The 22595-nt window shown below is 44.3% G+C and overlaps 1 protein-coding gene across 13 annotated transcripts in view; it reads left to right on the top strand.

Annotated features, from left to right (window-relative positions):
- Window positions 1-22595, top strand: part of MARF1 (meiosis regulator and mRNA stability factor 1) — a 55494-nt gene that overhangs the window by 6883 nt on the left and 26016 nt on the right. For 8 of the 13 annotated variants that reach the window (XR_006790788.3, XR_006790787.3, XM_045875036.3 and 5 more), the window contains 19 exons: window positions 585-759; window positions 1690-1916; window positions 2995-3112; window positions 3703-3875; window positions 5105-5533; window positions 5735-5892; window positions 5980-6138; window positions 7174-7366; window positions 8087-8265; window positions 9839-9919; window positions 12246-12482; window positions 12612-12731; window positions 13422-13597; window positions 14903-15123; window positions 15847-15989; window positions 16167-16300; window positions 17598-17800; window positions 18462-18689; window positions 22024-22254. Coding sequence is in view for 11 of the 13 variants with exons in the window: in XM_045875036.3 (XP_045730992.1) it covers window positions 585-759; window positions 1690-1916; window positions 2995-3112; window positions 3703-3875; window positions 5105-5533; window positions 5735-5892; window positions 5980-6138; window positions 7174-7366; window positions 8087-8265; window positions 9839-9919; window positions 12246-12482; window positions 12612-12731; window positions 13422-13597; window positions 14903-15123; window positions 15847-15989; window positions 16167-16300; window positions 17598-17800; window positions 18462-18689; window positions 22024-22254 (3585 nt within the window). In the remaining 2 variants the exon portion in view is untranslated. The remainder of the gene's footprint in view (window positions 1-584; window positions 760-1689; window positions 1917-2994; window positions 3113-3702; window positions 3876-5104; window positions 5534-5734; window positions 5893-5979; window positions 6139-7173; window positions 7367-8086; window positions 8266-9838; window positions 9920-12245; window positions 12483-12611; window positions 12732-13421; window positions 13598-14902; window positions 15124-15846; window positions 15990-16166; window positions 16301-17597; window positions 17801-18461; window positions 18690-22023; window positions 22255-22595) is intronic. The other 5 variants (XM_045875027.3, XM_045875026.3, XM_045875028.3 and 2 more) reach the window with 5 other exon arrangements.

Genomic DNA, 22595 nt, shown 5'->3' with positions numbered 1-22595 from the left:
GCAAAGGGTAAAAGGGGAAGGGCCATTCAAAAAAGTGCAGAGTCATTATTTATGTAGCTTACGCTTTTAGAGGCTCTTGTTGTAATCAGGCTGTTTCCTACATGTAAACCGAGTTCGGCAAAGCTTCGTGTTCTGTTTTGTCTTTAAAGGCTGGAGCACGATTGCAGTTTCTCATAACTAACACCTTATACGTGGACCCATTCATGTAATGTAGGTCACGCCATGTTGTGCCTTTGTAGTAATTTGAGGGACTTGGAACTTGGCCTCAGTCACACCGGTGTTAAAAATCTCAGTTACCTTCACGTGAAGTGTATTTGGGGTCGCCTTTGGAGGATACACATGCCCTAGAATGATCATGTGACTACCTTCCCAGATCATTTCAAGTCACTTCTTGAAGTGAGTTTATGAACTGATAGCTGATGGTTCTGGGAATGCCCTGAAATACTGAAAATACATTCCATCAGAGGTTAACAGGTGGAAAGAAGAAACACTTAGACTGTGTTTTCAGTTGTTGTTTATAACTCTAGGTTCTGAAATGATGTATCTGAAACCTCCTCCTTTTCTTAAAAAAATTTTTAAAACAGCCGGCAAGAAATAGTATAATTGATGCTGCTAAAGTCTGGCCAAATATACCACCTCCAAATACTCAAACTGCACCTGTTACTATTCCTCTGTGTAATGGCTGTGGAACCAAAGGAACAGGGAAGGAGACCACGTTGTTATTGGCGACCAGTCTAGGCAAAGCTTCTTCGAAATTTGGTAAATGACAGTATGGTATAAAATGTGCATATTTAAGTAGTTTTCAGTATCTGATACTAACACTGCATTTAATCACCTCGAAAAGAAAAGATTCCTTGTGGTTCTGAAGCTACTGGGTAAATGAGTCTCCATTTCTACCTCTTGGTAAAAATCTTTTTATTCTTAGAGACCAACAAGCCATTTGCCTTTTATGTTGAGCTGCTGCTGTTTGAGACCAGAAGCTGTGTATAGAAAAACAGGGAGTATATTAGGAGAAATCAGTGCTAGAGGGGACTCCTTGTCAACTTAGGTTCAAAATCACACTGTTAGTTGTGCACTCCATGGAAGTACTTAATATTTAGAAAGATTTTGTAATGGTTGATGAAAAACTAATTGAAAAAACCTAATGTCATTTCCCCCCAAAAGTAGTTAATGTGATGTTATCTTTTGAAAGCATTTTTTTTAAATATTAGATCAGATGTTAATGCAGTGTTAAATTTTTTTTTTTTTAATCAAGAACAGTAACAAGTTCACCCTTTGTCACCTCTTCATTGGTCTTCCATACGAGCAGGTAGACAAGCGTGGGCAGAGCATGACAATCAGGTCCCAGAGCTGCAGTGTCTGTTTACCTCTGCGTTAGTGTTCAGAGAAGCATAATGATCAGCATGAGAATGGCTCATGCATTGCAGTGGATTTATTGTGGGCTTGAAGTAACTTGACCTTTAGAATTGTTCTCTCCTGAAAAAGAGGAATAATCGCTTAGAAATACTATTGGAACTTGCAGTTGTGCTCTTAGGTCAGCCGGTGAGGTTGGTATCCTTAAGCTTAACATCAATCAGTAATTTCGTTTTTCTGCCACTAAGAATTATAGCTAGCTACCTATTATTTTATTTTTAGTTTGCAATTTTTTTTTTCCACTATGTGTGATTGAAAGTGTTAACATTTCCTAAGGGTCACCAGAAGTTGCACTAGCCGGACAGGTGCTGGAAAACTTACCCCCCATTGGAGTTTTTTGGGATATTGAAAACTGTTCAGTTCCCTCTGGCCGTTCAGCTACTGCTGTTGTACAGAGAATCCGTGAGAAGTTTTTTAAAGGCCACAGAGAAGCAGAATTCATCTGTGTGTGCGACATTAGTAAAGAAAACAAAGAAGTTATTCAAGAGCTGAATAACTGCCAGGTAAAAAAAAAAAAGATTTTTAATCTATTATGGTAGGAGAATAAGCACATGTGGGTTTGTTTTTTTTAAAGAATTTTAATTCAAAGTTTAATACACATTTGTCCTGAGTTTGCAAATAAAGGAAATTAGCAAAAGATTATTTCTAAAGTACCAGAAGTCATTTAATCATAACTGATCTTCCAATAATCTGCTTGTATGTAACTAGTGCTCTGCTAGTATGATGGTTACGTTTATATTCTTTGTTTTGACTTCCATGACTGCTCTGTGCAAAGGGCTCAAAGGATTTATTATTTGAAATATACAAATTTAACTGAAGCACCAAGATGTTAAGCAACTTTTTAAAGATCACGTGGCCAATAAATGGATGAGCTAGGATTTAAATCCAGATTGGCTGCAAAGTCTATTAAGCTGGACCTAGAATCCGGTTCTTTTGACTCGTAGACAAGTAATTCTATTGATACACCATATTGTTGCCTAAAATTCTATATTTGTGCTCCTTAAAAAATGAATAAATCTTATTGTGTATTGCACGTAGTTGAAGCACCTCTCAAAACCTTTCCTTGCTCTGGAGACTTCTGTGTAAGCCTGAGAGCTTTAACAGAAATAAACACATTTTAACTGTTGGGGACAGATGCCTCTCCTCTCCCACCACCTGATCCCAGATCCTGGAAGCCACAGACAATGTATAGTGGAGACAAATGACATCAGATACAGCCCTGAATCTTACCTTCATCATATACCAGTCTCTGCTACTTCCCCAGCTGTTGGCAAAAGCTATTAGAGCTAATTTACCTATTTCAAATTTCACTTCCTTTTCTGCCTGTTTTCTCAAAGGCAGATGGACGAAGTACAAAAGCAGAAGATTAGAGAGGCGAGAAGGGATAATAATGGGTCTAGCTCATTTGTACGGAGAGACAAATTTGAAATTATTGAGATCCACTTACAATTTTTTTCCATTCCTAAGTGGCAGTAATAACAAGAGTGTCTTTCCTCAGGGACCATCTGTTAAGATGCAGGCAGAATGCGTAGTGGTTTTTCTGACCGCAGCTCTTGCTCATTTGTCCTTACTTTAACGCAGGTAACCGTTGCCCACATCAATGCTACAGCAAAGAACGCGGCTGACGATAAGCTCCGCCAGAGTCTCCGAAGGTTCGCGAACACGCACACTGCTCCGGCCACTGTGGTTCTTGTGTCAAGTAAGTGCAGAAGCGTCTGCTAATTTCCACTAAACTCACTGTATGGGAATTGTTACAGAAGCCAGAACATGTTTAAATAAAATATGCCCCCAGAGAGGCTGAAATACACAGGACATATTTATGCTTATGTCTGAGAGCTGTTTAGAGAAGAAATGGAGTCTGTGTGGGTCTTGTGTATTTTCTCCTTAGAAGGTGAGTACAGATTCTTGTGGGGCCAGTTAAAGAAAAATGTGACTTTTTTTTTTTTTTTTTTTAACCCTGGGCCCAGTATTGCAAATTTTAATAATCTAAGAAGAATCATTTCCAAAGTTGATGCTCCCCAAAATGTTAATATTTCTTCTCTTCTACGAGAAGTAACACGTGTCTTGGAATTCAGTATAAGTATGTGGTAAAATTGTCTTGTGGTGTTAATTCTTCTGATACGGAATGTGTTCCTGTTCTAAGAAGAAGGGGGTAGGAGGTGGGGAGCAACTCTGAATACTATAGTCCAGCCATTTCTTTTTTTCTCAGTGGGTGTCAATGGAGTTGTGTGTCTCTGTCCAGTCCATCTAATGTTTGGGGACGGGGGTGGGCTGTACCTTTTCTTTCAGCTGATGTCAATTTTGCATTGGAACTCAGTGACCTGAGACACAGGCATGGTTTCCACATAATTTTGGTCCATAAAAACCAGGCCTCAGAAGCACTGCTGCATCATGCCAATGAGCTGATCAGATTCGAAGAGTTCATTTCTGACCTGCCTCCCAGGTTACCACTAAAAATGCCAGTAAGTGGGTTTGTGTTCTTTTTTGCTGTATTCTGATGTTACATTATGGAGGCTGAAGACCACCCATAATAGGGGCCATCAAGTGAGGCTGCTCTTTGTAGGAGGCTGGCCAGAGTTTTGAAATAAGGCTTAGAAATAGTTCTTCTCTTACAAATACACAGAGAATTGATACGTATGGATTTTGCTTTTATTTTGTTGCACAGTATCATAGGGAATTGATGTGTAGGTTAACCTTACCAATAGCCACTTGTCAGTGTCTCCAAAGCTAGCAGTGTTCTGTGTCCAGTGGATGGAAGTAATGGAAACATTTATTACTCCTTTTGCTTCCAGGCATGGGTAAAGAATATAAGGATGGTTTGCACACACTCGTGGTTGCAGTCAAATAAACAGAGAAATTATACACTTTTTTTTTTAAGATTTATTTATTTAAGAGAGCACACATGCGAGCGAGCAGGGGGAAGGACAGAGGGAGAGAGAGAATCTCAAGCAGATGCCATGCTCAATGTGGAGCCCGACATGGGGCTCGATTCCATGACCCCAAGATTGTGACCTGAGCTGAAACCTAAGAATCGGAGGCTTAATCAACTGAGCCACCCAGGTGCCCCTAACTGTACACTTTTTAGGCATTTAATCCTTAAGCCCCAGAAACCCCTGGGCCTGTTTACTACAGTTTCATTTCCCACCATGCACGTGCACTTGCACATTTTGTAGTGATTATTGCAACAGCTGTAGCTCGTTGAGCCACATGCTAGGAGAACGTGAGCATATTTCCAGCAGGGTGAGCATTTCTTAAGGTCTTGATTTGGGACAAGCATGTTTACGACAGTGTTGAGCTGTTTTTAAGCTATTTGGAGAATATATATGTGACTCCTGAAGAAATCGGCATTCCCTTTTCTAACATTAAAGGACTTTAAGTCAGTTGTAGTATTTCAGGTAACATTGTCCACTTTTGAGATCCTTATTCTTTATGGTAAAAAAAAAAAAGACTTGATTATTCAGAACTTTAAATCTTGCCATTCTCATTCACTTGAATGATCATTTAAGGTATATTTCTCTCTTTCTGTGTTTTTCAGTCTAAGTAAGTTTACCTTCTCCCCTCTACATCATTGTTACCTCCCCTCCAAGGCTAAGGCTGTTAGCTTCAGTCTGGAGATCACTCCTTGTTCTAATTGTGTAATTGAACGTGTGCCCCTGAGTTAACCTGTTGTAACACTTCTCCTCTGTATCAGCAGTGCCACACTCTGCTCTATGTTTATAACCTACCAGCAAATAAAGATGGCAAGAGCATCAGCAACAGGCTCAGGCGCCTGTCTGATAATTGTGGTGGGAAAGTGCTGAGTATCACAGGCTGCAGTGCGATTCTCCGCTTCATAAACCAAGATAGTGCGGAACGGGCTCAGAAGCGAATGGAAAATGAAGATGTCTTTGGTAATAGGATCATTGTGTCATTTACTCCAAAAACTAGAGAACTCTGTGAGACAAAGAGTTCCAGTGCAATTGCCGATAAAGCGAAGTCTCCCAAAAAACTTAAGAATCCAAAATTGTGCCTCATCAAAGATACAAGTGAACAATCTTCCAGTGCCAAAGCCACGCCTGGAAAAGGGTCGCAGGCAAATTCTGGATCTACTACAAAAAACACAAATGTTAAAAGTTTACAGGTAACTTTGATACCTCTTGCTTTCTGAAGTTTATGGTAGGTTTGGTTTCTTTGTGTCTGTGTTTGATATGCCCGCTTGCTTTTGGCATGTCCTTTTTTATTTCCATTTTTGACCATACTCAGAGTTCCATGTTGCCTGGACAGGCTTTAAGACACGTTGGGTACTTACGTTTTCACCTCCGCCGCGCTTGTCTCTTTTAAGGAGCTGTGCCGCATGGAGTCGAAGACTGGGCCTAGAAACAGTGACTCCCAGCAAGGTAACCCGAGGCTGGCGGCACCTCTTCATAGAAGCTTGAGTGCTGCAGCGCCTGCACCTAAAAACTCGGGGACAGCAGAGTCTGCTTACAAAACCAATCCGAAGTAGGTTCGATTACTCTTTCTCACAGATGATTGTCTAATGTGAAGGAAATCCAGTGACCCTTCCCCGTCACTTTTTCTCTCCATTAGAAAAGAGAACCTCTGTGCCCGAAGTGTCACCAGTTCTCCCATAGAGAAAAAAGATAAAGAGGAGACCCCGTTCCAAGTGAGTTACCCATCGGCTTTTAGCAAGTTGATCGCATCAAGGCAAGTCAGTCCTCTGCTCACCGCACAGTCATGGTCTTCTCGGTGAGTCTAGCTTTTTGGTCGTGGGGGTAGTTACCTGCAATAGGAGGGATTACGAAATAACATCTGTTTAAAAGAATGCAAGCAATACAGGGGTACATAAAGTAAACGATGTGTCTTCCACCCCTCCTCCTCCAGCCTCCCTTTTCCTCGGTTAATCTTAGGTAGCGTTTGGGGGCAGTGCTTCTCACCATTTCTCCCTCCTGCACGTGGGAATCTGGGTAGGCAGAGGTCAGAGAAACTTGTCTAGGAGTCCCTGGCCTGGATGGGAGGCACGTTAACATGTCCTTACTTGAGTTCTCCTCACTTCGTCATGTTGTGGAAACAGCCCAAACTGGACACGCATTGGTTATTCTTATTCCTAGGGTAATTACCAGGAGCTGTTTGAAAAGCAAGGGTCTCTGTAAACCACTGTAATTACCTAAGTAACACTTACCTAAGTTCTCCAAATTCATACTGAGTACTTCTGGGGGCCTGGAGGACAGGAGGCATAAGGCCACGTTGCATCACGTGAACTCTTTCAAGCATTGTATTTTTTTGCTGAGTTGGTGAAGACTCGCTCCAGAAAGTGACTTTAGATCTGTAAAGTTACATTTTAAAATTCACGTGAAAGTTTTCCTGATCTGGAGAAAGACTATAACACATGAGCAAGAATATCTAGCATTTTCAGAGCCAGGGAGAGGTTAAATGACTTACATGAATATCACAGGCTAATTAACCAAGAATAAATACCCAAAGTGGAAAATTAATTCATTAGGCCCACCTATAATTTTTGTCTTTAGTTTTAAATAATCCAGTGAAAGAATATTTGATATTAAATCATGTACTGGTTATTAATAGGGATCAACAGGTAGTACTTTGACAATAAATCTAAATCCGTGTATATTTAAAATAAATATACATTTGAAAACCAAATATTTAGTTTGGTTGTATTGTGGAAAGTTGTTTCTATATATAGCTTTGAGCAAAGCCTAAATGATACAAACTAAATAAATAGAATCACAGTTTTTAAAAATAATTTAACATGTATGTCTTAAGCAGGAGTATGTCTCCAAACCTTTTAAACAGAGCGTCCCCGCTTGCTTTCAACATTGCAAATCCAAGCATTGGTGCCGACAGCCCAGACCCATTTGCAAATGGTGCTGACATCCAGATCAGCAACATCGACTACAGATTATCCCGGAAGGAGCTGCAGCAGCTCATGCAGGAAGCGTTTTCTAGGCACGGCAAGGTAACCTTTTCTCTCTTGTTCCTGCCTTTCTTTTACCCTTTGCTAGCACTCCAACTCAAGAGAATGTCATTCAACACACATAACCACAGCCAGGATATAAGGATTACTGAATGAGTTTGAACTCCATCCTTTTTCCTTTGGTCTGCTCATGGTGATACTTTACATCCAGTTTTTAGGACAAAGCCCCAGAGAGCAAGAGACCTAGTGGAGAAGCACTTATGGTCATGGGCAGGGAAATAAGTGGCACTTTGGGAAATAAAACGCAGATGGATTTTATTTAGCTCTGGCTGCTAAAATACAGAAATAGGATTCTAAAGTAATGTTGGCTGTTTTTGTTAACATCTTACTGTATTGATGCAGTTTTTAGGTGCTATTTGCTAGAAGTGCACCTTTTCCAGATTATTAAAATGGCTATGCCCCCAGGTGTTTGCAGGGTCCAGAGAAGACCCCAAAGACTCCTCACATGTATTGGCTCCTGAGCCTACATGGGAGTGCTGTGTATGCCAGAGCATGCAGGCAGGCCGGGCCAGTTTCATATTCCTGAAGGTCACCCAGTTCTAGTTCACTTAGGTTTTGCTTGGCAGAAGTGTAGAGTTCGGACAAGTTCCCTCACAGAAGCACGGAAGTCTGCAAACGTGTTCCCTAATGATTCACCTTCAGTTTTAAGATGACAGGGTTCTGGGTAGACATAGCATTCCATTTTCCTTTTTACTGCTGTAGGTGAAGAGTGTTGAGCTCAGCCCCCATACAGATTATCAGCTCAAGGCTGTTGTTCAGATGGAGAACTTACAAGAAGCAATCAGTGCGGTGAATAGCCTCCACAGATACAAAATTGGCAGCAAGAAGATCCTGGTCTCACTTGCCACAGGAGCTGCTAATAAATCACTCTCTTTACTGAGGTAAAAACAAACCATTTATTTCAGGAAATAACATTTTGGCCCAGAAATAACTTTGGAAATAAGAAGATAGTTTTGATCACTCTCCCAACCCTCTTAGACGATTACATATGCAATAGTGCTTACTCTTAATTGGTAGAGCCTACAAATAAGTTAGAAGTTAGCAATAAGCTAGTTAGAATAATTCGACTCTTGTTCAAGTCATTCCTCAAAGGGGAGGTACAGCTTAAACTTGGCAGGCAGTTAGGAGTAAAATAATACACCACATATCCAGAACAGGTTCTAAAAATAGCCCTCTATGGTAAAAGTTTATAAGCCTGGAAAGTCTCAAATACTACCTCCAAATCTTAGGAGAAGGTAGGTTTGTCTGTAAAGGGTAGATCTACAAAGCTCCAACCTCTCAACGTGCAGATAGATCCTTAACATCAAATAGACACTCCGTAAGTCTGCATTATGATTATGTCAATTGTAGGAATCTGGTGATGATTTTATTCTTAATGCGCTTTGGTGATTCTTCGGCTCTCCCTGTTTTGGGGGAAACTAGTAAAACAGAACTCACTCCTAAAAATCTGTTTGAATTGTCAGAGGTCTTTCTCTGTGACATGTACTTCACCATTATTTTAAATTATGGTTTTTATCCCCTAGGATAAAAGTAATACTCATTGAAGAAACTTCAGAAAGGTCAGAAACATGAAAGAAGAGGGGGAGAAATCCATAATCCTGTGGCTCAAAGCCAGTCACTCAACAGTTTGCCTTTTGTTTTCCCTCTGAGTGTTTTTGGCTGCCTTTTTGTTTTTTTAAAACCATAGTTGGAATGATATATTGTATTCAGTTTTGTATCCTCAACTATGGGAACTCCACACCCATGTGGAATTCATGAACCACATGAACCACAACGTGGCAGGAGACATTCAAGCTGTTCTGCTTTTTGCTCTGAGTTAACAAGGTGTTTGTCTCATAGAGTAGTCAGTGTTCTTCTGAGACACAGGTGTGAGAAGCCCTATGCTTGAGTTTGGTAAAAATCCCAGGGTGTCTTGACTTTATATTCTTCAATTACCTTGTCCCTAAAGTAATTTCTTTAAGTTTTTCCAGAAAATTAATTTTGACATATCAGAAACTGGTAAATTTATGTTGCACGGACCATTGAATAACAGGGGTTAGAGGTGTCGACCCCCTCCCCATGCAGTCAGCAATCTGCACATAACTTTTGGCTCCCAAAATCTTAACTATTAATTGAATTACTGTTCACCAGAAGCCTTACTACTCATATAAACAATGGATTAATCCCTGTTTTGTATGTTATATGTGTTACATACTGTATTTTTACAAAAAAGTAAGAAGGAAGAAAATGTTACTAAAATCATAAGGAAGAGAACATACATTTACAGAACTGTACTGCTTCGATCAAAAGAAATCCACATGTACACAGATTCGTGAAGTTCAAACACATGTTGTTCAAGAGTCAGCTGTACTTTGTGTTAATTTTATGAGCTCAGTTTTTTAAATACAACTTGGAAATCATCTGTTGATGTCCAATGACATCTGTTCTCTGATTGAGTGCCATTTTGTTTTACAGTTCAGAAACAATGTCTATTCTTCAGGATGCTCCTGCCTGCTGTCTGCCTCTTTTTAAATTTACAGATCTCTATGAAAAAAAGTAAGTTAGGTTTATTTTTTTTCCTCATTGATCCAGTCAATACTGATCGGCAGCTTCCACAATTCCTGTATTGATTAGTGACTGGCATAAAGCTGTCGTAGCTAGTCTTAAGGAATTTCCAGCCTTGTGGAGGAAAAGACATAAAAGCAATGGTATGCAGATTCAGAACCAGATTTCGATTTTAACATAACAACTTCCATTTTTTACTAAATTTAGACCTCAGTCCCTAAAGCTGTACTTTCATTTTTTTTCCAATTGATCGATGAGTTTTGTTCTTCATTGAGTGAACATTTTTGAGCACCTTCTAGACTGTAAGCCCCAGGACAACAAGGACTTAGGACAGTCTCTTCAGTGCCCAGGGCTTAGTAGGTGCTCAGCAAGTATCAGTGGAATGAAAGTGTCAGGCTCTGTGTGGAACACAGAGCTGAGAGGACACAACCCTTGTCCCTGAGGAGCTTATGTCTAGAAGGGAAGAGAAGACACTCACAGATCATTATAGAACCAAGAAAACTGTCCTAAAGGAGGAGCAGGGAGGAGAAACTGCTATGAGGATAGAAGGAAAAAGGATTGGGACTATTACTCTGTGAACCGTGGGAGCCCTGAGTCGAGGAGGGAGAGGGGAGGTGTGGTGGCGGGAACCACGCTTCAGGAAGATTTTTCTGGTGATGGTTCCATCTGCGATGGAATGGACAGGGCAGGGAGGGAGATAGTGGAGGGACAGTGCCACACCAGTCCCCAGGCCTGGGCAGATGCTGTTGGAACACCCAAGTTTGAGTCGTCAGTGAGACAGGACTTGGTGACTAGTTTTATGCAGCCGGCAAGGTAAACAGTAGAGGTCATTTTGATTCTGAGTTTTTTTGCCCCAGATGACTGGGAGGATGGTTGTATGGTTAAACCAGAAATGGAGAAATAAAGCATGTTTGGGAGGTACAGTGAATTTTTGACCTTGGTTTTGGACACTTGAGATACAGAGTTGTGGCAGTTATTTTCCTAAAGGGGATCATGAAAGACAGGGGAGCAGATAGGGAGGGAGAGGGAACCCAGAGAAAGGCAGAACTGGATGAAATGCCACCAGGGGCGGGAAGTGGGAGAGAACCCAGAGGTGAGGGTGACATCAGGACGTGTGGGGATGGTGCGAGATTTGGCAGGGAGGAGGAGGCTGCTGGTGACTTGAGAGCCATCCCTACAGAGTCCTGTGGATAAAATCCTGGGGGGAACAGGCTGACAGACTGGATGGTGAAATGGCAGAGCAGCTCCCGAGAGAGCAGCGTTTCCATTAGAGGCACGACAAGGTTACAGGACTGAGTGAGAGCACCAGGGGTGTATGTGTGCAGGGGCAGACAGCATGAGTGAGGGCGAGGGCGAGACTGCATTTGGTCAGGGGGACGTGTGAGCATCAGTGTAGGGCCCTGGGAAGAAACCACTGGAACGGCTAATGTTGAATGTGCGCTTAATGTGTGCCAAGCTTTTTCCAGACATAACATTTAATCCTCGTATCAACCCTGTGAGGTAGGCATTATATTCTCATTTTGCATTTGGGAAAGCTGAGGCCTGGATTGGTTCTAGAAGGTGACTAAGACCACACAGGTTGAGTTAGGATATGAACTCAAACATGTCTGCCTTCTGACCCTGTGCCTTTTTTTTTCTTTTCTTTTCTTTTCTTTTTTGAGAGAGAGAGCACAAGCAGGGGGAGCGGCAGGCAGAGGGAGAGGGAGAAGCAGGCTCCCCACTAAGCAGGGAGCCCAGGATCACGACCTGAGCTAAAGGCAGACACTCAACCTACTGAGCCACCCAGGCACCTCTTGTGGCTTTAAGCTCCAAGTGTGAAAAATCTGCGTCGGGGGGGATGATTGAGGAGTTGAGCCTTGGGGAGTGTGGGTCATGAGGTTGAGGCATAGATGAGGTGAGGGAGTAGCTGGGAAGAAGTACACCTCTTCTGAGGGAGGAGAGCAGACATGGTGAGGGGTAGGTAATACAGAGGGATTTCCAGCTTGGGGGAGCCAGGTTGAAAGAGGTCATTATCAGATAGCTTTCCATCTCAGAAAATTAGGTGAGGTCATTTACAGAAACTGCAGGGTTCGAGGAATAAGTACCAAATGACATAGTGACTAATGGGCAGTGAGCCAGAGGTGACTCGAAGAAGTGCCAAGCATTACTGGTTTGGTAGTGAATGAATTTATAGTAGAATTATTCCAGTTTTACTTTTGAAGAGACAGAGGAACCATTCTTGGCAATAGCCCTTTATTTCATCAGATGTATAGGCATTGCTGTATAATCAAAGAAAAACATTCTAAATCAGCCTGTCTCTCCTTTTCCTCGCTTTTAGGTTTGGACACAAGTTGAATGTGTCAGATTTATATAAATTAACAGACACGGTCGCAATCCGTGAACAAGGGAATGGCAGACTGGTGTGTCTCCTACCGAGCAGTCAGGCCCGGCAGAGCCCCTTGGGGTCTTCCCAGTCACATGATGGCTCCTCGACGAATTGCAGCCCAATTATATTTGAAGAGTTAGAATATCATGAGCCTGTCTGCAGACAGCATTGTTCCAATAAGGACTTCAGGTATAACACTCATTTCCCTTTAGAAATCATCCTTTTGTATAAGGTGATGGAATATCTGTTACAGTTACCTTGCAAATGTTTTAGACCATGGAGAAAAGTCAGCTAACTGTTGTGTTCTCTTTTCTGTAGTGAGCATGAATTTGATCCAGACTCCTATAAGATTCCTTTTGTGGTTCTCTCGTTGAAGACATTTGCGCCCCAGGTTCATAGTCTTCTGCAGACTCACGAGGGCACTGTGCCTTTATTAAGGTGAACATGTCAAAGCCATTGAGATATGATGCCTTGGTTCTCCTCTTTCTAGAAAGTCTGCCCTCTGCCCACACCTCTTCCCAAGCGAGTATTATAGAATGCTTCATCCTAACATTTTTAGCACCGTGCAGTCAAAGTATATCTGAAATGGGAAAAAAATTTGTGTGTGTGCTGGTTTTTAGAAATGTAAGCAACGAATAGGAACGTTTCTTCCCCACAGAGATGAGATTAGTGTAAACGCTGTGCTAGACGTATGCATGCAGGCTGCAAGGGTGTATAGAACCTCAAGCAGTAGATTGTAAAGCTTGAGAGAGAGGTGGTCTTCAGAAGGCCATGTAATCATCCCGTGGGCCACTCGGTACACTTAATATAGGGGCCAGCACGGGACAAAGTTTGCCCTAAAGCCATTGATACCTTAAGCAGGTAAATAACTGGCTTGGAACCCAGTTGCCTTGTTTCTCACACCCTCTGCTGGAACATTGTCCAGGTATTTCTGGTATCCTCAGAATGCATCAAAGAGGTCAATGCCGCAGTGATGGCCTCCCCCCTCCCTGGGACCTGAATTTTCACGTTCAAACCCAGATCCTGAGGATTTAAGGAGAAATGGTTTATGAATTTATTAAAGATTTCTGTTTAGCAGGTGCTTTGCTTTTCCATTATTTTGATTAGCCTTCTTTTCCCCCACTTCAGCTTTCCAGATTGTTACGCTGCTGAGTTTGGTGAACTGGAAGTAGTGCAGGAGACTCAAGGGGGTGTTCCCTTGGAACACCTCATCACCTGTGTTCCAGGTGTCAACATTGCCACTGCACAGAATGGCGTCAAAGTGGTCAAATGGATTCACAACAAGCCCCCGCCTCCCAACACGGGTAGGAGTCAGGCTTTCGGTTTTTCTGAGCCACTGGCTACCGTGAGAGGAGCCTGCTGGCTTTTATGTTGTACGGCAGCACTGTTTGCCAAGCGCAAAGCACCGTGAATGTCTCCTTTGATCTTTTAAAAACTGAAACTACTCTCTAAAGTGCTGAAGATCTGTCAGAACCAGACTTTTTGCAAGGACCAGCATAAATTCTGTAAAAAAATTTTAAACCCACATTTCACAGTTACAATCTCTTTAGCCCTACCTAATTTCGTGAAGCTTTTTGGCTTGTCAGTTGACTGGCCTTTTAAAAATCGTTTCACATATTTGAAAGAAATACCTCTAAATGGCAGTTTTACCTTTGAAATTCATTTTGGTCAACGTTTCTGACTTTGATAAATATGAAAACAGATTTAGCTCCCAGTGTAAAGGACCAGGCAATGTAAACCTAGCTTTGGGTGAGTTTCTGAGTTCTGGGCCTCCCCTGGGCTGCAGGTGTCTAACCCCACCACCTGTGAACAGCACTGAAAATTGTTGCCTTCCTATGGGTATGTCCTTCTCTTTGACCCCAAACACTTCCTCCTTTGCTCCTCCCCCTATGGGAAGAAAGGTAAGGATTACCAGGGAAGGAAAAATGTTTGTATCAGAGCTGCGTACCACTTTCTCCTGCCTTTCCCCTCAGTCCTAGGCCACACAGGCTCCCATATACTTGTGCTCTTTCTCCTTTCTCGTTAGCCTGCCAGTCTTGTAGAAAGGTTTCCATCCGATTATACTTTCATAATTAAAACTTTTTCTTGATTACATGGACATTCAAGATAAATGCAAGAACCTCTTTCTTAGTTTTATATCAGCTAGTTTTGTTACCGCTTTCCATGGTTCCCTGAGCAATGTTTTCAGCTTCCCTGCGGGTTTGTTAGGCTTTTTTGGGCTACCTGCTTGCTGCCCATCTATAACTTTGTTTCTGTGGGAAAGTATGTTCCATGGGACCAAGTTACAAATGAATCTTTGAAATACAACCAGTTTATAAGCTGCAAACGTCCTGTGTAATATCACTTCTGCTTTAACACTGCTGAAGTATGCTTTACTTTGACTACAGGACTTTGAGAAGTAGTAGTAAAGCATCTGACAGCCCATAAAGAAGTTGGGCTAGCCTGTAGATTATATGGGACCTGAGTATAGACACTGAGAAGTAAAGCAGCCCTTTGGTCTCATCTCCTTGGTCATGGTTGAGCTCAGGCGAGGGAGGGTGACGTTAGTTAACTTTCTTTTAGGGGTGAAATCCTATCTTAGGCATGTTCCGTTTTTCTCCCCCATCTAGACCCTTGGCTTCTGCGTTCTAAAAGTCCTGTGGGCAACCCCCAGCTGATCCAGTTCAGCAGGGAAGTGATTGACCTGCTGAGGAGCCAACCGTCCTGTGTCATCCCCATTAGTAACTTCATCCCGTCCTACCACCACCACTTTGCAAAGCAGTGTCGGGTATCAGACTATGGATATTCCAAGCTGATAGAATTATTGGAAGCCGTGCCTCATGTATTACAGGTAAGGAAAGCTTAAGGATTACTTGTTTAAGGACGGGAATGTTCCTCCGTGGCTTTGGCTCCTTCCAGGAAACAGGATAGCTGGTAACCTCCTTCAAGGTGGCGTCTCAGTTTTTCTAGAAAACTGTGAGTTTAAACATAAAGAAGGAACCCCTTAGAGCACTGAGGAGTATTTTCCTTCTAATCTCTGTAGACTCACCTTCCACTTCCTAGCCCAGGCCTCTCCAGGATTGTTCACTCTTACAGAGGAGCTGCCATGAACACAGGCTTAGCTGTCATCAATGAGTTAAAGACCAGCTCCTGGGCTGGGGCCTAGCATTGGTTCCTAAGGAGTCTTTGCCCTATTAATTTAGAGTGTTCTATAGCTTCTTACCTATAAAACAGCTTCCCACTTACAAAATGGCCTGGAACACCTTAGCTGTCCTTTGTAGACAAAATTAGTTGCCCAGATTAATAATATGCTTTTTATTTCTAGACTCAGGACTATTTGAGAAGGGATATAAAGGGCAAACAAAAAGGGGGTGGGGGTCCCAGGCACTTGAGCAGTTGTTCATTTTGACCATCTACGTTCCGTTGATCTTCATGCGTTTGAAAATGCAGATACCATGTATAAAAGGACTTGTTCTCTGAGAGCAGTAACAGGAGAGAGAGAATGCCATCAGCCAGAGAGTCAGTACGTGCCAAGGTCTGACAAGTATAAATAATCGAAGTGTTTGATTTGCAGATTCTCGGAATGGGCTCCAAACGTTTGTTGACCCTTACCCACAGGGCCCAGGTGAAGCGCTTTACTCAGGATTTACTAAAACTTCTCAAATCCCAAGCCAGCAAACAGGTCATTGTAAGGGAGTTCTCACAGGCTTATCATTGGTGAGTTGATGAGAAGGGGGGAAAAAAGGAAAGCAAATATTTCAAAACACTTTTTTTCCCCACAAATTTAAAATCATTATCTAATGTTTTCTACTTAGCATTTTTAAGGAAGACTTAAAAGTTAATTTAGCAAGGGACATTTCTCATTCTTCACCCATTTTCCTGGTTAAATTCTAGGTGTTTCTCAAAAGACTGGGATGTCACCGAATACGGTGTTTGTGAGTTGATCGATATCGTGTCAGAGATACCAGACACAACCATCTGCTTGTCCCAACAAGATAATGAAATGGTGATTTGTATCCCCAAGAGAGGTATGTTGACTTAAATATGCTGGAAGACAGTTGCGTATCTCAGTGTTTACCTTATTAACATGGACTCCTGTGTCCTTTCCGCCACCTCCATGGTTCCTGAGGATGCCATGGAAAGCGCATTGTGAGAACTATCGCTGTGCAGTGGATCTGAGGTTCTTCAGAGCAGTGCAGCAACTTGCCAACAAGAAAAGCAAACTGGTTTTTTAGGATTCACTGTAGGGAGAAGAAGGGCATAAGCAGCACTTTCTTGAAATGCCTTCTTCAGCCTGTCTGTGGCTATTGTCACCATAATTATCCAGCTGAGAGTCAGTTACCATGCATGGCTGTTGCTTGTCTCTCCTCTTTAACTGAGCTACTTGACTGTGCATTCTTGAGAAGGAAGAAGATCCAAGCAAATGTTTTTTTTTTTAAAGATTTTATTTATTTGAGAGAGAGAGAGCATGAGAGGGGGGAGGGTCAGAGGGAGAAGCAGACTCCCTGCCGAGCAGGGAGCCCGATGCGGGACTCGATCCCGGGACTCCAGGATCATGGCCCGAGCCGAAGGCAGTCGCTTAACCAACTGAGCCACCCAGGCGCCCGCAAATGTTTTATCTTTCACATTTCGGTCATTCCGGTTGAGGTCTGGGAGCTGAGATAGGTAAAATTACATCTATCTACTGTCCTGTTCTCCCAGTATCATTAATCAGTGCTTCTTAACTTGTGTTCCTGCAGAACGCTGACGTTCATGAAATCATAATACTCCAAAGCTTTTGGAGTAATGTGTTTTCCGATTTTCATTTAAAAATTAATAGAAACAAAAATTAAAGTTGAAGCTTTTTCTCCCCTGTATTTTTGTTAAACTTTTGTTGCCTGTACTCTCTTCTGCTAGCAATTTTAACTGAAGATCAGAAGAAGACACAAAAAGCATGTGGCTATTCAGAAATGCAGTTTTATAGAAATAATGTCTAGGTTACTTTTTCAAGTACAGAGAGCTGGATATGTGTCATGCTCATATATACGGGATAGGGGTGGGGGACGGGGAGCTAGAGAAAATACGTCCAGCTAGCAGGGCCAAATGACATGGGTGTGTATGTGTCTTTCATAGTATACCATGATAGTCTCCTAGCTTCCTGGTGGTGTGCCCTTAAGAGAGTTTGAAAACCATTCTGCACAGAGAGAACATGACCCTGTTTGTTTTAGGTTGTGGGTGTTTGGAAGGCAAAGAGGGTTATTTCTTGTCATCTGTGCATAGGACTAATCCAGCAATCCAAATGAAGGGAAGAAGACTGATTTATTTTTTTATTTTTTCTTTTGTAAGAGCGTACCCAGGATGAAATAGAAAGGACAAAGCAGTTCTCCAAGGATGTTGTTGATTTGCTACGGCACCAGCCGCACTTCCGGATGCCCTTCAACAAATTTATCCCTTCCTACCACCACCACTTTGGCCGCCAGTGCAAACTCGCATACTACGGGTTCACCAAACTGCTTGAACTTTTTGAGGCCATACCTGATATTTTACAAGTGAGTGAAGAGATTCCAGTTATATTTTTCTGAACAATATTGGGGGGGGGGGACTTTTTCTCTTCCAGGTCTATTTTTCCTGGGAAGTAGTGAGTTAGGAGATAGGAGGAAAACCTTAAACATTTTGATCAGAGAAGCTAGGTTGTTGGCTCGTTAGTATTTTTAGGTAAGTGTGGGGTTTTTTTTTCCTTCAGTAAAGAAAGAAATCATCCTTCAAATTTGTTTCAGGGTAATTACTGAAAAAAAAAATTAAATAGTTCGATTTCTTAAATGGAATATTCTTCCATTAGCGCCATACTTTTCAAACCTCTTAGGTTGGCAGTGGGGATGAGTATATGAGGTGATTCGAATGCTTAGCTGTTAAGCCACTGTGAAGTTGAACCAGATTTCTGTTGTTAATTTTATTAGCATTACTATTTTTGATCCTTAAAGTGCTTTTAAAATTTTTCTCATGTGTGATAAAATACACATTACCTGGTTAACCCTTTTTTAAGTGTGCATTTCAGTAGTATTAAAATCTTGCGAAACTGAAGCTTTATATCCACGAAAGAACACCAGAGTGCTTCCTAGTTACTAAGTGTGTATGTTTATATGCTATTGAATTCCATGAATAATCCCAACTTGTTCACTCTCGCCTTCCTCCTCCTGTGTGTTTTCCAAGGTATTGGAATGTGGAGAAGAAAAGATCCTCACTTTGACAGAGGTGGAACGATTCAAAGCTTTGGCTGCCCAGTTTGTCAAACTCCTTCGGTCCCAAAAAGATAACTGCCTTATGATGACAGATCTGCTTACGGAATATGCTAAAACTTTTGGTTACACATTTCGTCTCCAAGACTACGATGTCAGTTCAATTTCGGCTTTAACACAGAAACTCTGCCATGTGGTAAAGGTGAGCAGATTTTTACTTTCATGGATGAAAACATGGCGGCAGCATCTTCCCCGGGGTGTTTACCTGTGCTTAGCATTTCCTTGTTCACCCCTGGCACTAGTCACCGCTTCACTGCACGTGCTTCATATGCCATTAATACATTACTAGGTAGCAGGAGCTGACTCTGGTTTGGCAGGTAAGAGTTCTGCACTTGCCCTTGTGTGTTTCTTAGAGGCCTTGCCAAAGTAACGTCCCTTTGAGCCGATGAGATCTCTGTTTTATCCGAGGGTGTTTCTTCTTAGGAGTATCCATCTAAGTGGACTGTGGTCTCTGAAGTTGTGGGGAGACTGTAATCACAGATCTCTTGCCCCTCCCAGATTCCGACAGACTTGAGTAGATTCAGGAGCAGGCTAGGCTCACAGCTGTCTTTGTTGCTGTTAACAGGAGGTCGGGGAGGCTAACTTCCTCATCCTGCTCTGGGCTGAGCTGACCCTCCCCGTCCCAGGTAGAGCAGCTGGACCGTTTCAAGCTGCCTCCTGCACGGGATCAAGAAAACTCACTATAAGGAGGGAGAAGTGAAAGGGAAAATGTACCTAGTGGGGGCAGCCCCAGGTACAGATCTGGAAGGAATCCAGTTATGTACTGTCTGGTTAAAGGGAGAAGAACCTCCACAGGAGACCGAGAAGGAGCTGCCGGGGAGCAGGAAGGACACTAGGAGTGTGGCTCACTCCCGGTGCCGCCTGCTGGGAGGATGGGTGAGGTAGGGACTAGCGTGACCTGCAGGCCTAGCTAAGTTGGGGGGGGCTTAGGGTTGCTGGCCAAGACGGCGTCAGCATCAGTGTGTGGGGACCAAAGAAAGGCACACGGAGTGGGTTGAGGCAGGAGGAGTGGGACATGACAATGGTGACCAGTCCTGCAGACAGCTTTTCGGCTTGTGTGCTTGTGAGGGAGGAGAGAGCATGGTGAGAGGAGACTGCGGGACGGAGTGGACCAGTGCGCTTTCTGGTGGCTGCTTTGCTCCCAGTGGAGAGACTTGAGCATGTGTGAGAGCCACAGGGGAAGAGAAGATAAATACCCAAAGGCGAGATGGGGTGGCAGGGTGGGGGTCCTGAGGAGGCAGGCCTGGGAATCGGTGTTCAGCGGAAGGAGGCACAGCCCTGATATTCGTTCTGTGACCAAAGGGAGGGAGTGGAGGGTGGAGGCAGTAAGTTTGATGTTCCTCCCTGGGAAGAGGAGGGAGGTACCTGAAAGAGACAGGATTCACAATTGAAGTGGCCACCGTGGTGCGTGGGACCCGCTGGGACCTCAGGCAGGGTGCTAGGAGTAGGGGGAGCTCCGCAGGGGGATGGCAGGGCCCGTGGCGCTACCGTGGGGACGCTCAGTGGCGCAGGGCTGCTTTGGTGCAGGCGCAGGGGAAGCAGACATTTGGGCTGAAGGTGGGAGTTTGCCAGATGGTGCAAAGAAAAGACACAGGGATAAGGGAGCTTCCAGAATATGACCAGAAAGGCGATGAATTAATGGCCCATCAGCGCCAAGGTGGATGAAAGAGGAACGTGTGAAGAAGGGAGAGGACTTGAATTGGGAGGACATGGGAGTCCATGCAGGTGAAGCTGGAGAAGGGGTTAAGAAGAGCCGATTGTTGGAATCTCTTTCCGGTCTCCCACCCCAGCGTCTGCCCCCAGGCTTCCTTTCACGTGCGGCCTGCGTGGGAGGTTTGCATGAGCTACATGGGAAGTGGGCGGTAGCCGGTAATCACAAGTGTGACCTGGGAACGGGGGTCTGCAGTGGAATCGAGTAGGAGAGGATGTGCCTGGAGATGGGGTGGGTGAGGAACGGAAAGTCTACGGGGTGAGATAGGCCCCCTGGATGCTCAGTCACCCAGCGTGTGAAGGCAGTGGTGGGCTCCAGTGGATTGCAGGTCTAAGCCGTGACCAGAGATTTTGATGAGCGAGGGTGGGTGAGTGGGGAGTTGGAGCGTCAGCAGTCAGCATGGGGAGGGATCGGAGGGGCTCTGGTGTGCTGCCCTGCCTGCTGCAGCCTCTCCCAGGAGCCTCTGGGAAATGCTGATGCCCGGACTTCACCCCTGCCTCCGAGATTCTGATGTAATCAGCCCCAGTGCGCTCTGAGCGTTGGCATTTTTTGTAAGCTCCCCAGTTGGTTCGGTCGTATAGCGTGGGTTCAGAATCAGGAGCTGTCTCTAAGCATCAAAAGAGCAGGCTTTTATTTTTTTCTCCTTGAAAGGCTGGAGTTGTAGCAATGGTCTGGGTATCTGAGAATATGGCCCGGATTCCCCTAGGCTTGAATCTGTTGATTGATTAAACCCTGCGTCTGCAGAGGAAATCTGTCCTCGAAATCGCCACAAATCTGTAACCATGATAAGTGGGGTGGGGGGCCTATGCACTAACCTCCTGTCTTGGCTCTGGGTGAGCGTCCAAACAAGGGACACACTGGGATTGTGATGGCTTCTCAAGTGCTACTCACCTCTCTGCCTCTGAGGACCCAGAGCCCCAGGGAGTACGAGCCTGTGATTACCCAGCCCTTACTGAGGCACTGAGACCTGTGGTCTTGGCTGGGAAACCAGACGGGGCAGTTCTGTAACAGTAAACTTGGTTTGCGTACCAGCACCTAAGCACGCGCATACTGAAGCTCTGCCTGTTTTAAGTCTGGTGGCGGCTCCGTTCACAGACTTGTTCCTCTGCCCAAGGCCTGCAGCTCTTGGTTAGCATGTGCCTGTTTCTTCACATGCTCTTTGGTCTCCCATTGCTAACCTGTGTCTTTTCCAGAAGGTCCCCCTTCCAGTGCACTTCATCACTCCAACCTTGTATCTCCTCGAGAAGCGAGGGAGAGACATGTAGTCAAACAGGAAAATACCCACTTGCTGGCTAGTGATGATGGACTAGAGGAGTGCAGGTGCCTTTAGTCAGAGTGGGCCTTCAGTCTACTCTGGGACACAAAGGTGGGGTGAGTCAGTCTGCAGAGCAGCCCTGTGGACCGTCACCTGCAGTCCAGACTCCCGCCTTGAGCGCAGAAACCTTCAGTTCAGGGTCTTGGGCCCCTGGATGTCGGCCGGCCAGTCTTCCCTCCTTCCATAGGGGAGTGGAATGAGTGCCCTAAGAGAGGGCTGGTATCGATGGCTGTCTGATTGTGGACCAGCAGAAAGGGAGGGTACAGCTCCCACTCTGGTGTCCCACGGCAGCTGAAAACAAACTCACGCACTCACTTACGGGTAAGAGAAGGAAGTAGAGGTTTTCCCTCTATTGGTCTCCCTAGCCCGAAGGATAGGGGCTGAGTCAGGTGGCCGTGGCCCAGTGTGCCGCTCTTGAGTTGGGAAACTCTGGGACTCTTGTTCCCCCAGGTTGCTGACATGGAGTCGGGCAAACAGATTCAGCTGATCAACCGCAAGTCCCTGCGCGCCCTCACTGCCCAGCTACTGGTGTTGCTGATGTCTTGGGAAGGAGCCTCCCACCTTTCTGTCGATGAGCTCAAGAGACATTATGAAACTACCCACAGTGCTCCCCTCAACCCCTGTGAATATGGATTCATGACCTTGACTGAACTTCTGAAGAGTCTGCCCTACTTAGTGGAGGTACGAGTGCTAACGGTTCTGTAGAGCCATCTTACTGAGATCTGCTGGACTGTTCCTGGGCACCTGACGGTCTGGGTTAGAGGGTGTAGAGCGGGAAGGGACCAGTCTGTCATTTTGTACTTGAACAAACCGAGTCAGAGCAGGGTTGCAGGCACCTTGCCCAAATGAGTGCCCAGCTAAGAGGGAAGCCGCGGCCTCCTGAGTCCTGAGCTGGGGTGTTTTCATGCTACACTAGGCTGCAGTTTGCTACTGTCAGCGCTTTCTGACAAGATGGATGGTGTGGGGGCAGGGAGGGGGGCTGTCATCAGTCAGACACTGGTCAGAAAGGAAGGCTGGTGACC

The sequence above is a fragment of the Mirounga angustirostris genome, unplaced genomic scaffold, assembly GCF_029215605.1.
Source record: "Mirounga angustirostris isolate CCGP_5_RB_7025 unplaced genomic scaffold, mMirAng1.0.hap1 SCAF_5, whole genome shotgun sequence".
In the NCBI taxonomy this organism is placed as follows: Eukaryota; Metazoa; Chordata; class Mammalia; order Carnivora; family Phocidae; genus Mirounga; species Mirounga angustirostris.
The sequence above is the reverse complement of the archived record's forward strand: the minus strand, read 5'-3'. Positions and strand labels throughout refer to the sequence as shown.